Source organism: Oncorhynchus clarkii, chromosome 2 (assembly GCF_045791955.1).
Source record: "Oncorhynchus clarkii lewisi isolate Uvic-CL-2024 chromosome 2, UVic_Ocla_1.0, whole genome shotgun sequence".
Taxonomy (NCBI): Eukaryota; Metazoa; Chordata; class Actinopteri; order Salmoniformes; family Salmonidae; genus Oncorhynchus; species Oncorhynchus clarkii.
In genome coordinates this window covers 6,350,535-6,365,022 of record NC_092148.1, presented here as the reverse complement: position 1 = coordinate 6,365,022, position 14,488 = coordinate 6,350,535, and the positions used below count along the sequence as shown (strand labels likewise).

Sequence of the window (14,488 nt, the reverse complement as noted above, 5' to 3'; positions counted from 1 at the left end):
AACCTCATTCTGTACCTGGTGTAGCTGTCACCGCGTGCATCCTCACTTTGACAATGAATCCTCCGTTGAGGTGTGCTTTAGAAGTTGACAGTGATGGAAGGTGAACCTGCTAAGCTCGCCACCGACCGTGATGACATCTTTAAAGATGTTGCTCTGTCATGTACTGGCTTATTTAATGTTGCTATCTTATCAATGGTGCTTGGCCCTCATTGATGTAGAGCTGTGATACTGTGGTAAGTATGCTTTGCTGATGATCCTCTGTTTGCAATGTGCTCACGTGCTACGTTATTTTTCCATATGTAAGGGATCCGATCTGTTCTAAATGTTTCTGTGACGTCCTCAGTCAAATACCGCTCTGCCCAGGTGGCAAAGGTGGCCACGGCCAAAATTCTGGAGAGGCTGCTACAGCCAAGGCAGGAACAAAGTGATGACTGGGTCATGCAGTTGGACCGCAGCTTTGAGTTTGCAGACACACCTCCATGTGAGTCGTCACACTACATACATTCACTAGCGGTTGTTCATTAGCACAGAAATAGAGTTTTGCAGAACAGACATGATTGTCTGTCTGGTAGAACAGGGAATCACAATTTCTGTCTAACGTTCTGAACGTTTCACCACACTGATTAGGCTACAGTCCTGTTCTTCCTCTACTGATAACCCCAATCTGCCCCTCCTCAGTCTCTCCCCCAGTCTCCCTGGAGAAGGAGGAGACTAGGCAGGAGAGGAGGGAGGTGATCAAGAGGCTCCAGGAAGGGGTGTTCCTGGTGGAGAAGCTGAGGGAGGTAGAGGTGCTGGATGAGAGACTGAGGGAGGTGAAGGTTTTGGAAGAACGGCTGCAGGAGGTGGATGAGCTGGAGGAGAGGATACAGGAGGAGGTGGAAGCCAGGCAGGAGGAGGAGGGAGGGGTAGAACAAGAGGAGGGGGAGGTAGAGGAGGAGGTGGTAGAGGCAGCGGAAGAGAATGTGGAGGAAGTAGATGAGTTGGAGGAGCAGATAAAGGAGGTGTTTCTCAAAGGATTGCTGCCAGATGAGTCAGGGGAAGATGAGGGACTAAAAGAGGAGAGTATGGAAGAGGCAGAGGAATCTGAAAAAGGGTGGTCAAATGTGGCGAGCACCTCCTCTGTGGTACGGAGAGTAGATTTGAGGACCCAGAATAGTGTGACTATAGTGAAAGAGATGAGGCAACAAGAAGGAGGGATGGAGGAGGAGACGCTGGAACAGGTGGCGGTTTCAGACGAGGGATTGAAAGAGGATGAAGGATGGTTAGAGGAGAGGAAGCATCAGGCTTTGGTGGAAGGGTTGCCAGAGGGGCTTGAGGAAAGGAGAGGAGAGATAAGAGTGGAAAGGAGGAGGAAGAAGGTGACTATAGTGACACAGGATGAGAGTCTTCCAGATGAACTAGAGAAGAAAGCATCTGAGAAGTTGTCAGAGGACCAGATAGGAGGACATTTTTATAAAGAGGGACAACTTATGGTGAAATTCAATGAACTATTTGCGGCAGAGAAGTTAGGGTTACCGATAGTTACAATTCAGCAGGAGTGGCTCCAAGAACAGGAAAAGGTCAGGGAGGAGAAACAGGAGGAGAGAGTGGAACAGGTGAAGATTTCAGGCGAGGGATTGATAGAGGTGAAAGGAGGTCTAGAGGATAGGATGCGGCAGATGTCGGAGGAAAGGTTGCGAGAGGGAGAGCAGACTGTGGTGAAAACCAAGAAAACAGTGAGAATAGTGGAAGAAATGAGGAGAACACAGAAGACACTCGAGGAAAAGTCATCAGAGGACATTTTATCAGAGGAAAGGCTGGGAGATGGTTTTTATACAGAGGGGGAAGTTTTGGTGAAATTCAGAAAGGATGTGGAGAGGGTTCCACATAGAGTCAGACAAATGGAGAAGCCCCAAGAAGAAGAAGAAGAAGAAGAGGTAGTGGAAGTGAATATGCAGCCATCCCAGCCAGAAGACAAGGACGATTGGGTTGTGCTGCTGGACAGCCTCCCACACAAGACTCTTTATAAGCCTCCAGGTACGTCCCATCAACCAATCAGCTTTGCTTCTCCCCTTTGAAACCGTTATGGAAACGCTTGCTTTACCACCACCCACACAATTACCGACAATTCCATCTCGAACATTCCCTCCGCAAAGCTAACCAGCTCTTGTGTGTTTTACAACAATTGCCATTTCAATTGAAAGATAAACCTTTGGTGCAGTATGGATTTGTGTGGCTGAGAGAACTGCTGTCTCTACTTTGTCAGTCATGCCAGCCGACTCCGCTCTGGTGCCTGTGGTCTCCACAAGATTCTCTGTGGTGTTAGTAGACACGGTCGAGCAGAGAGCACCAGAGAGGGAATGCATTGAAGTGGAGGCCACACAGCAACAGCCTGAAAGGGGATTGGTGGAAGGACGGAGACCGTGGAAAATGCAGGAAGATGATTGGTTTATGCTCTTGGACCTGGTTGATCGTGTTCCTTCAGGTGTACCAACCACACCAGTTTCAGGTATGAAGAACTTTCATCAAGCCCTGCTGCTTGTGCTATGCCTCAATTATTGGTATTTTATGGATTGAAACAACTGGCCTACAATGACTGATTAATCATCGAGCTAGGCTTTGAACTTCATGTCTCTCACGGTTCATGGTGTCTTTATCTATCAGCTTCTTTGCAAGAGCAAGTTCAGGTGTACGTAGATGAAACCATCTCTTCCATGGTTAAAGTGATGACAGTGGTGCAGAGGGAGGAGACCAGGGTGACTGTAGTGGAGGAGATGGAGTTACAGAAAGACCAGAGCCGTCTGGAACAGAAACTGTCACAGAGAGAGATGGAAGATGACTGGTTTGTTCTGCTGGACATTGTTCCCAGAGAACCATCTGTGATTCCGTCAGGTACTTCCATGATTTTCATGCACTGCTTCCCAGTCCCACCACAATATTAACAACATCTCCCCTGAGCCTGTGCTTCATATGCTGCAGAAAACTTTCAAATAAGAATAACTAACAAGACATTTGACTATCCACCAAGAGAAGGGCTTCAGATACATTGCTTTGTGTAGTAATTTCAATTATCTTCCAGTATCTGAGGAATGTGTGTTTGTATCAGCTTCTGTGGAAGAGCGTATTCCGGTATACCCTGAGGAAAGCGTCTCCTCTGTGGTTGAGTTGACGACAGTAGAGCAGAGAGAGGAGAGAAGGGTGACTGTAATTCAAGAGGAACGACGTCAAGAAGAAGTTATACTTCCACCACAGCCATCAAGAGAGATGGACGATGACTGGTTTGTGCAACTGGATGTCGTGCCCAGAGAAACATCCTATATACCACCAGGTACCCCATACAATTCAAGGCTTTGCGCCTCAGCCCCTGATTCCATCAAAAATATAACCAACCCACCTCGCCAAACTCGCAGACTAACCGCAGTGCTTTTGCCATATGAACTTTGGAATGTTTATCTGGGAATATGATCTTTGATGACATGGCTTTTTGTGAGCCCACACATCTAGCTGAATCTGAAGGGTATGTACTATGTGTGTTTGTATCAGTCGCTCCAGCAGAGCCAACACCGGTTTATCCAGATGTGATCAGCCCTGTGGTTGAGGTAAAGGCTGAACAGCAGAAGCCAGTGGTGGTTCTGGTGGAGGAGACGAGGCCACAACAGGAACGGGAAGTAGAGGAGTGGCAGCGACAACCAGAGAGAGATGATGATTGGTTTACACTGCTTGCTGATGTCCGTGAGGAGCCGATCATTGTACCACCAGTGGGGTTTGTTCTGTTGGATGCAGTCCGTGAAGAACGTGCTGGGGTTCCACCAGGTACCTCAGACATACAGTACTGCCAACAAGCTAACTAACCACCAGGTACCTCAGACATACAGTACTGCCAACAAGCTAACTAACCACCAGGTACCTCAGACATACAGTACTGCCAACAAGCTAACTAACCACCAGGTACCTCAGACATACAGTACTGCCAACAAGCTAACTAACCAAATCTACGCGTTTTTCTTGTGTGAATTAGGAACATGATATCTCTTGGGTTATGACTGGTCAATCATCAACAGGACCCTCAAATAGTAGTTGTGGTATATCAAGCTCTCTGTGTGTCTTTTTGCTCCAGTTTCCCTGGCTGTTAGCGATAGGGTATACCCAGAGGTTGTGCCCGCCAAACATCTGACCATTGAGCCTGAACCAAGAGTGTTTGTGGTGGAAGCAGTCCGATTACTTCCTGAAGACGTTGCCCTGGAGGGTAAGGCAACACAACCGCAGAGAGAGCAGGATGATGATTGGTTTTTGCAGCTGGATGTTGCCCCTAAAGTAGCAGGTACTTTGACCATTCTAAGCTTGCTGTTGGCCACTCAAAATACAAATACCAACCCTTCTCTTGCATCCAAAAGCTCTCAATTGTTGTGTGAGCCTATTGACTATCCACAAAAGCTTTTGGCAAGGATTACACTATTATATTTACATGTTCTAGTAAAAGACTTGATCCCTTGTGGACTGTTGGGCTGTGTTTCTGTCTCTATCAGCTGCACCAGTGGTGGTGATTTACTCTGGTGTGAGCACCACAGCTGTTACGGTGGTGAAGGAGGCAGTGGAACAGAAACCACCAAAGACCGTGAGGATCATGGAAGAGACTGTTAAGATGGAGGAGGGGCCTGTGGTAACACCTAAAGAAGTGGATGATGATTGGTTTGTGCTCTGGGACCGCGCTCCCTCCAAGATACTGACCACAGCCAAGGGTATTGCTGCTTGACCACCGTCTGCCCCTTTTTGTTTGGTAAAACGCTGAACCCAGATTGTGTATTACTTGGCATTGATAAGCCTGTTATCCTTGTTTTATTTCAGCGTTCCATGTAGACAGAGAGGTTATAGAGCTGGTACCCCGGAGAACAGTGATTGTGGTGGAGGAAACTAGGAAACCACATAGAGTGGTGGAGGACAGACGTCAACCGGAGGTTGAACTGGTGAAAACACTGCCTCCCCAAGAGAGAGGGGAGGGTGATGATTGGTTCACGCTCTTTGAAGCCTCTCGCCAAGAGCCTGTGAAAATGCCAACAGGTACCCACTACCGCATCATCCTGAGCTCGGTTGTGCTTCACATTACCCTATATATTTTTTATAATGATGTGTCGTAAAGGGTCTCTAAGCAGATATGTGCAGCTTTGGCCACAATCAGATTCTGTGTTATAATTTGTGAATGGTAAGAGTATCATAGTCGAGTCTCCTGGGTACTCTGTGTCTGTCTGTATCAGTTGCTGTGGTAACTAGACCTGCCCCTGTGGTTGACGTGATGGTGACGAGCACAGAGCAGAGAACCCAGAAAAGGGTGACGATAGTGGAGGAGAGGTGGAGAGAGGAGAGGACCCTGCAGCAGAGACTGCCTCAGAGACAGAGAGAGGTGGACGATGACTGGTTTGTCCTGCTGGATGCTGCCCCTAAAGAATTAGGTACCCCCCCATCTCTTCATTTCCCTATCCCCCTGCTTTTCCTGCTCATTTTAGCTGCAGACTGAGACTACCAAAAGACTGAAACTACCGAAAACATCAGTTCATTTTGTCCGGCACATCTATTTGGAATTCAATTCAATCGCAGATTGAGATCACTATTGCTTGTTTTGATTTTTTTGAGAATTGCAAAATGGTCTTCTACTGATACTTTTACGATGCATGTAAGCTGTGTCTTAGATAAGAGCTCTGTTTGTGTGTTTGTATCAGTTGCTCTCCGTGAGCGTCTCCAGGTCTATACTGACATAACTGTGGTCAAAGGTCCAGCCGCTCAGCCCAAACCCAGAGTGGTGGTTGAGGAGGAGAAGAGACCAGTACAACCCCAGAGAGATGTGGATGACCATTGGTTTGTGTTGCGGGATAAAAAATCGGTTGCAGGTACTTTGCGTCTTGAGTTTTTGCGTGCTGCCCTAAAACAATATGTTGATCTCACACCCGCTCTCCAACCTCAACTTACCAGAAAAGCTGACTAACATTCGTCCAACACTTTTACAACGTGGTTGTGCTTTGTCATGGGATTTTCCCCTGAAAAATACGTTGTTTGACGAACCAATGGTTGGTTATGCTTTGCTTTATAGAAGAAATACATATTTAGTTTTCCTTCTAACGGCTTTAGGAATACTATACCACAGTGAGGTGTGAGCTCAGTAACCCCATGAGTCAGGACAACTTCTAACGGCTTTAGGAATACTATACCACAGTGAGGCGTGAGCTCAGTAACCCCATGAGTCAGGACAACTTCTAACGGCTTTAGGAATACTATACCACAGTGAGGCGTGAGCTCATTAACCCCATGAGTCAGGACAACTTCTAACGGCTTTAGGAATACTATACCACAGTGAGGCGTGAGCGCAGTAACCCCATGAGTCAGGACAACTTCTAACGGCTTTAGGAATACTATACCACAGTGAGGCGTGAGCTCAGTAACCCCATGAGTCAGGACAACTTCTAACGGCTTTAGGAATACTATACCACAGTGAGGCGTGAGCTCATTAACCCCATGAGTCAGGACAACTTCTAACGGCTTTAGGAATACTATACCACAGTGAGGCGTGAGCTCATTAACCCCATGAGTCAGGACAACTTCTAACGGCTTTAGGAATACTATACCACAGTGAGGCGTGAGCTCATTAACCCCATGAATCAGGACAACTTCTAACGGCTTTAGGAATACTATACCACAGTGAGGCGTGAGCTCATTAACCCCATGAGTCAGGACAACTTCTAACGGCTTTAGGAATACTATACCACAGTGAGGCGTGAGCTCATTAACCCCATGAGTCAGGACAACTTCTAACGGCTTTAGGAATACTATACCACAGTGAGGCGTGAGCTCAGTAACCCCATGAGTCAGGACAACTTCTAACGGCTTTAGGAATACTATACCACAGTGAGGCGTGAGCTCATTAACCCCATGAGTCAGGACAACTTCTAACGGCTTTAGGAATACTATACCACAGTGAGGCGTGAGCTCAGTAACCCCATGAGTCAGGACAACTTCTAACGGCTTTAGGAATACTATACCACAGTGAGGCGTGAGCTCAGTAACCCCACGAGTCAGGACAACTTCTAACGGCTTTAGGAATACTATACCACAGTGAGGCGTGAGCTCATTAACCCCATGAGTCAGGACAACTTCTAACGGCTTTAGGAATACTATACCACAGTGAGGCGTGAGCTCAGTAACCCCATGAGTCAGGACAACTTCTAACGGCTTTAGGAATACTAACTATACCACAGTGAGGCGTGAGCTCAGTAACCCCATGAGTCAGGACAACTTCTAACGGCTTTAGGAATACTATACCACAGTGAGGCGTGAGCTCAGTAACCCCACGAGTCAGGACAACTTCTAACGGCTTTAGGAATACTATACCACAGTGAGGCGTGAGCTCAGTAACCCCACGAGTCAGGACAACTTCTAACGGCTTTAGGAATACTATACCACAGTGAGGCGTGAGCTCAGTAACCCCATGAGTCAGGACAACTTCTAACGGCTTTAGGAATACTATACCACAGTGAGGCGTGAGCTCATTAACCCCATGAGTCAGGACAACTTCTAACGGCTTTAGGAATACTATACCACAGTGAGGCGTGAGCTCATTAACCCCATGAGTCAGGACAACTTCTAACGGCTTTAGGAATACTATACCACAGTGAGGCGTGAGCTCAGTAACCCCATGAGTCAGGACAACTTCTAACGGCTTTAGGAATACTATACCACAGTGAGGTGTGAGCTCAGTAACCCCATGAGTCAGGACAACTTCTAACGGCTTTAGGAATACTATACCACAGTGAGGCGTGAGCTCAGTAACCCCATGAGTCAGGACAACTTCTAACGGCTTTAGGAATACTATACCACAGTGAGGCGTGAGCTCATTAACCCCATGAGTCAGGACAACTTCTAACGGCTTTAGGAATACTATACCACAGTGAGGCGTGAGCTCAGTAACCCCACGAGTCAGGACAACTTCTAACGGCTTTAGGAATACTATACCACAGTGAGGCGTGAGCTCAGTAACCCCATGAGTCAGGACAACTTCTGCTATTTGCATCGTTGGTTATTAACTCAATGAGTCAGGACAACTTCTGCTATTTGCATCGTTGGTTATTAACTCAATGAGTCAGGACAACTTCTGCTATTTGCATCGTTGGTTATTAACCCCATGAGTCAGGACAACTTCTGCTATTTGCATCGTTGGTTATTAACCCCATGAGTCAGGACAACTTCTGCTATTTGCATCGTTGGTTATTAACCCCATGAGTCAGGACAACTTCTGCTATTTGCATCGTTGGTTATTAACCCCATGAGTCAGGACAACTTCTGCTATTTGTATCGTTGGTTATTAACCCCATGAGTCAGGACAACTTCTGCTATTTGCATCGTTGGTTATTAACCCCATGAGTCAGGACAACTTCTGCTATTTGCATCGTTGGTTATTAACCCCATGAGTCAGGACAACTTCTGCTATTTGCATCGTTGGTTATTAACCCCATGAGTCAGGACAACTTCTGCTATTTGCATCGTTGGTTATTAACCCCATGAGTCAGGACAACTTCTGCTATTTGCATCGTTGGTTATTAACCCCATGAGTCAGGACAACTTCTGCTATTTGCATCGTTGGTTATTAACCCAATGAGTCAGGACAACTTCTGCTATTTGCATCGTTGGTTATTAACTCAATGAGTCAGGACAACTTCTGCTATTTGCATCGTTGGTTATTAACTCAATGAGTCAGGACAACTTCTGCTATTTGCATCGTTGGTTATTAACTCAATGAGTCAGGACAACTTCTGCTATTTGCATCGTTGGTTATTAACTCAATGAGTCAGGACAACTTCTGCTATTTGCATCGTTGGTTATTAACTCAATGAGTCAGGACAACTTCTGCTATTTGTATCGTTGGTTATTAACCCCATGAGTCAGGACAACTTCTGCTATTTGCATCGTTGGTTATTAACTCAATGAGTCAGGACAACTTCTGCTATTTGCATCGTTGGTTATTAACCCCATGAGTCAGGACAACTTCTGCTATTTGCATCGTTGGTTATTAACCCCATGAGTCAGGACAACTTCTGCTATTTGCATCGTTGGCTACGGTTGAGATGTAATGGCCATGCTTTGCTGCCTGTTCTATATTGTGAACAGTTGCTTCCTACAACTCATCCAAGCTTTTCCCCTTGCTAGTCTCATTCTAGACTAGACTGAGCTGGCCCATGAAGGTACAGTGTGTACCTGAAGTCTGTGTATGCCCTGGCCTCAGTGTGTGTGTGTGTGTGTGTGTGTGTGTGGAGTTGATTATAAGTTTGTTTTGTATATGTGGATGTTCAAGATGTTCTTCTACGCTCTGTCAGTGTGTTTACCTCTCACTACACCGGGTTTGATGGTCTCAAAGCACGCAGACCGTCTCTCTCCTGCCCTATATACAAAACCATCTATCTAAATACTAACACTCCCTCTGTCCTGTCTCTCTCCTGCCAGTGGTGGCCACCCACAAGGCCGCCCGTCCGGTCAGCGCCCCAGTCTTCTCCCAGGCAGCCCTGATGGAGGCAGGGATCCCCATGGCCCCCCTGGACCTCCAGCAGCCCCAGACCTCCACCCCCATCAGGCTGCCAGCCCGCCAGGACGACAGGAAGCTGCAGGTCACCGTGGAGGCAGTGGACGAGGGCTCAGCCGAGGTCAAGGTACTGCACCTAGGAACTACAACTCCCACAATCCCCGGCCGTACAGGGATCATCATCATTCACCCCTCACACACAGATATACTGGTCATAGAAGTTACAGATAGACTGGTCTCAGCAGCGATATTGCTATATTCATCACATAGTATTATTTATAAGAGAAGTATAAAATGCTGATTTTTCTATAGTTATAAATAGAATAGCTGTGCATCATCATTTCTGCCCTCCATTGGTCACAGTAATGATAGTGTAACAAAGACACACCTCAGATCACAAGTTCCTCAGATGGCTCTGCTATGGACAGGGACGAGGCTCCTAGTGGAGGATTCTAACGTCATTATGCCTTCTCTCCTCCTCCATGCCTGGGGTAACTCCAGTCTGAGCAGACGGACACTGAGGAGCCGGTTCAAATGAGGAAGGTCAGACCTTTGACCTTGTCCCGACTCCTGCTTGTGCATTATATTAGTATTGTAGTCACTCCACTCCCATTCTAACTTACACCACTGCCAAGTCTCCCATCCATAAGACTAACTTCACCCTCTCCTCGTTTTATTCTCCAGGTTTCATTTGAATACTGCTCACAAACTACAAGGTCTTTGAGTTGACCTCATGTTCAAGTCAGACATTGTCTATGACAACAGCATTGGTATTGGTCATGTGCACAGACTGAGATGACGTATATGAGATACATTACATATGCTTTTGGTTTGTACATCAGTCCAGACAGGAAGAAAAGTTAGGGCCTTTGAAGAATGAATGTTGAAAGAAGATTCCTCATTGGCTGCTGCATCTACATGCATGACACAGGACTAGGTTTTCATGATGACTAGTGTTTCTATTGAGTACTGTATCCCTGCCTGACCCTTCACCTTTACCCCCCCACCCCTTCAAGACACCCACTCTAATAGCCCTGTCTTAGGTCCCCTGCTTTGCACATCTGGGATTCCAGGGCCCTTGTGGCCCCCAGAGGCTCCAGGCCACTCTGCATGCAGACCCCTCACCACCCCCCTCCCCATGCAACAATGCATGTCCACGTTGTGACGTCTGCTATGATGTCACGTGGAACCTGTGTAACCCACACCTTTCTCCTTTTTTGTTCCTTCACAGAAAAGAGCTAAGAGAACTGAGGGTGACTCAATTTATATCAGACATAGTCTTTTAATGTTGGAGGTTTGTTTCCCTGTCTTCTGGAGATCTGTCTCTGTACACTGCTTTCTTGCTCTTTGGCTACTGGCTGCTATAATACAACAGGCTGCTTTGCATGTGACATTACTGATTCACATCTTGTGTATTACATAGGCGTCTTTGCTTTTGCTAGTAGATGATTTTGACTGTGTAACCTCTAATTTGCTTTGTGTGTGGCGATATTAACTCAACACAGCTAGCTACTTGTTTCAGGGGAATGTTGTTGAGTACTTGATATCTCCTGATTGCTTCTCGCAAAGTATATGATTGGGATTGTGGTCTCTTCTCCCCAGACATCACACCATACACGTTCCATGAAAGGGAGCCAGGAGTGTTTCATTTGTGGTGTTTGTAGATACCGTTACTGATCGGCCACGTTATGCAGCTGAGATGTTGTTCCGTCTCCAAGCTCGGCCATTTGAGTGTTAGTAGAAGCATTACCATTACATTCCTGACATCTTGTTTCAGCTTTGTCTCTCCTCGGTATACAGTAGAAAAGTGCTTCATCTCCATACTCCATATAGGGCAGGCCACCACCAACCTTCCCTCTCCACCACTCTGCCATCTCCATCTCCATACTCCATAAAGGGCAGGCCACCACTCTGCCATCACCATACTCCATATAGGGCAGGCCACCACCAACCTTCCCTCTCCACCACTCTGCCATCTCCATACTCCATATAGGGCAGGCCACCACTCTGCCATCTCCATACTCCATATAGGGCAGGCCACCACTCTGCCATCTCCATACTCCATATAGGGCAGGCCACCACTCTGCCATCTCCATACTCCATATAGGGCAGGCCACCACTCTGCCATCTCCATACTCCATATAGGGCAGGCCACCACTCTGCCATCTCCATACTCCATATAGGGCAGGCCACCACTCTGCCATCTCCATACTCCATATAGGGCAGGCCACCACTCTGCCATCTCCATACTCCATATAGGGCAGGCCACCACTCTGCCATCTCCATACTCCATATAGGGAAGGCCACCACTCTGCCATCTCCATACTCCATATAGGGCAGGCCACCACTCTGCCATCTCCATACTCCATATAGGGCAGGCCACCACCAACCTTCCCTCTCCACCACTCTACCATCTCCATACTCCATATAGGGAAGGCCACCACCAACCTTCCCTCTCTGCCATCTCCATACTCCATATAGGGCAGGCCACCACCAGCCTTCCCTCTCCACCACTCTGCCATCTCCATACTCCATATAGGGCAGGCCACCACTCTGCCATCTCCATACTCCATATAGGGCAGGCCACCACTCTGCCATCTCCATACTCCATATACGGCAGGCCACCACTCTGCCATCTCCATACTCCATATAGGGCAGGCCACCACCAGCCTTCCCTCTCCACCACTCTGCCATCTCCATACTCCATATAGGGCAGGCCACCACCAACCTTCCCTCTCTACCATCTCCAAACTCCATATAGGGCAGACCACCACTCTGCCATCTCCATACTCCATATAGGGCAGGCCACCACTCTGCCATCTCCATACTCCATATAGGGCAGGCCACCACCAACCTTCCCTCTCTACCATCTCCATACTCCATATAGGGCAGGCCACCACTCTGCCATCTCCATACTCCATATAGGGCAGGCCACCACTCTGCCATCTCTATACTCCATATAGGGCAGGCCACCACTCTGCCATCTCTATACTCCATATAGGGCAGGCCACCACTCTGCCATCTCTATACTCCATATAGGGCAGGCCACCACTCTGCCATCTCCATACTCCATATAGGGCAGGCCACCACTCTGTCATCTCCATACTCCATATAGGGCAGGCCACCACTCTGCCATCTCCATACTCCATATAGGGCAGGCCACCACTCTGCCATCTCCATACTCCATATAGGGCAGGCCACCACTCTGCCATCTCTATACTCCATATAGGGCAGGCCACCACTCTGCCATCTCTATACTCCATATAGGGCAGGCCACCACTCTGCCATCTCGATACTCCATATAGGGCAGGCCACCACTCTGCCATCTCCATACTCCATATAGGGCAGGCCACCACCAACCTTCCCTCTCTACCATCTCCATACCCCATATAGGGCAGGCCACCACTCTGCCATCTCCATACTCCATATAGGGCAGGCCACCACTCTGCCATCTCCATACACCATATAGGGCAGGCCACCACTCTGCCATCTCCATACTCCATATAGGGCAGGCCACCACTCTGCCATCTCCATACTCCATATAGGGCAGGCCACCACTCTGCCATCTCCATACTCCATATAGGGCAGGCCACCACCAGCCTTCCCTCTCCACCACTCTGCCATCACATATCTTTCCACTCACCAGCTCGTCCACTAGTTTATGATGTCTTCCCAGTCATATATTCATGTCATTGTGAATAAATGACGTCTAAGAGTTCCACTGCTCTCATCACCATAAGATAAGATTCATCCAGCCACAGATACAGGATGCTGCTGTCGCTGCATAGTGACCACCTGCGTCTGTGACCTAAAGTAATGTGTGCTAACATCACCTCGCTCTCATCCGCTGTGATTTGTAACCTGATCAGATTCTATGTAGTGCTGCTCACTAATTGAACGGGTTGATTTATCAATGAGAGCTCAGAGAATCCATTTTATTTTGAATGGATCTGATGAATTGAGTTCCTGCCTGCTTTAACGCTGAAGCTTTAGGTTAAATAGAACAGCAAAAGTCACCTGCTGCTTGGTTGACATAGTTTATTATCTAAACATGTTCATATGAGTGACATTGTTTCTGACACACCTGCTTTCTCTCTCCACCTTCTACACATCTACTCTGTCACTCCTCTTCTCCACACCTATTTTCCAAACCAAATGTTTGTCATTTTCCACTTTACCTCTCTCTCCACCTCTCTCTCTCTCTCTACCTCTCACTCTACCTCTCTCTCTCTCTCTCTCTCTCTCTCTCTACCTCTCACTCCACCTCTCTCTCTCTCTCTACCTCTCACTCTACCTCTCTCTCTCTCTCTCTCTCTCTACCTCTCACTCTACCTCTCACTCTACCTCTCTCTCTCTCTCTCTCTCTCTCTCTCTCTCTACCTCTCACTCTACCTCTCACTCTACCTCTCTCTCTCTCTCTCTCTCTCTCTCTCTCTCTCTCTCTCTCTCAACCTCTCACTCTATCTCTCACTCTACCTCTCTCTCTCTCTCTCTCTCTCTCTCTCTCTACCTCTCTCTCTCACTCTACCTCTCTCTCTTTTTCTCTCTCTCTCCCTCTCTCTTCTCTCTCTTCTCCCTCCCTCTCTCTTCTCTCTTCCCCCTCCCTTTTCCTCCCTCTCTCTCCTCTCTCCCTACTTCTCTCCCACTCCCCCTCTCCTTCCTTCCTCCCTCTCTCCCCTCTTCTCTCTCCCTCTCTCTTCTCTCTCTCCCCTCTTCTCCCTCCCTCTCTTCCCCCTCCCTTTTCCTCCCTCTCCTCTCTCCCTACCTCTCTCCCACTCCCCCTCTCCTTCCTTCCTCCCTCCCTCTCTCTCCTCTCTCCCTACCTCTCTCCCACTCCCCTTCTCCTTCCTTCCTCCCTCCCTCTCCACTTCTCTCTCCCTCCCTCTCTCTTCCCCCTCCCTTTTCCTCCCTCCCTCTCCTCTCTCCCTACCTCCCTCCCTCCCCCTCTCT

General features: G+C 47.9%; 1 protein-coding gene across 14 annotated transcripts in view; it reads left to right on the top strand.

Annotated features, from left to right (window-relative positions):
* Positions 1 to 14,488, top strand: part of LOC139419793 (uncharacterized) — a 53,851-nt gene that overhangs the window by 31,361 nt on the left and 8,002 nt on the right. For 7 of the 14 annotated variants that reach the window (XM_071169810.1, XM_071169814.1, XM_071169815.1 and 4 more), the window contains exons 14-27: positions 344 to 481; positions 679 to 2,016; positions 2,246 to 2,488; positions 2,644 to 2,871; positions 3,086 to 3,307; positions 3,523 to 3,792; positions 4,097 to 4,300; positions 4,506 to 4,718; positions 4,825 to 5,037; positions 5,232 to 5,426; positions 5,694 to 5,861; positions 9,463 to 9,665; positions 10,040 to 10,081; positions 10,770 to 10,832. In XM_071169810.1, coding sequence (XP_071025911.1) covers positions 344 to 481; positions 679 to 2,016; positions 2,246 to 2,488; positions 2,644 to 2,871; positions 3,086 to 3,307; positions 3,523 to 3,792; positions 4,097 to 4,300; positions 4,506 to 4,718; positions 4,825 to 5,037; positions 5,232 to 5,426; positions 5,694 to 5,861; positions 9,463 to 9,665; positions 10,040 to 10,081; positions 10,770 to 10,832 — 3,740 coding nt within the window. The remainder of the gene's footprint in view (positions 1 to 343; positions 482 to 678; positions 2,017 to 2,245; positions 2,489 to 2,643; positions 2,872 to 3,085; positions 3,308 to 3,522; positions 3,793 to 4,096; positions 4,301 to 4,505; positions 4,719 to 4,824; positions 5,038 to 5,231; positions 5,427 to 5,693; positions 5,862 to 9,462; positions 9,666 to 10,039; positions 10,082 to 10,769; positions 10,833 to 14,488) is intronic. The other 7 variants (XM_071169811.1, XM_071169817.1, XM_071169803.1 and 4 more) reach the window with 6 other exon arrangements.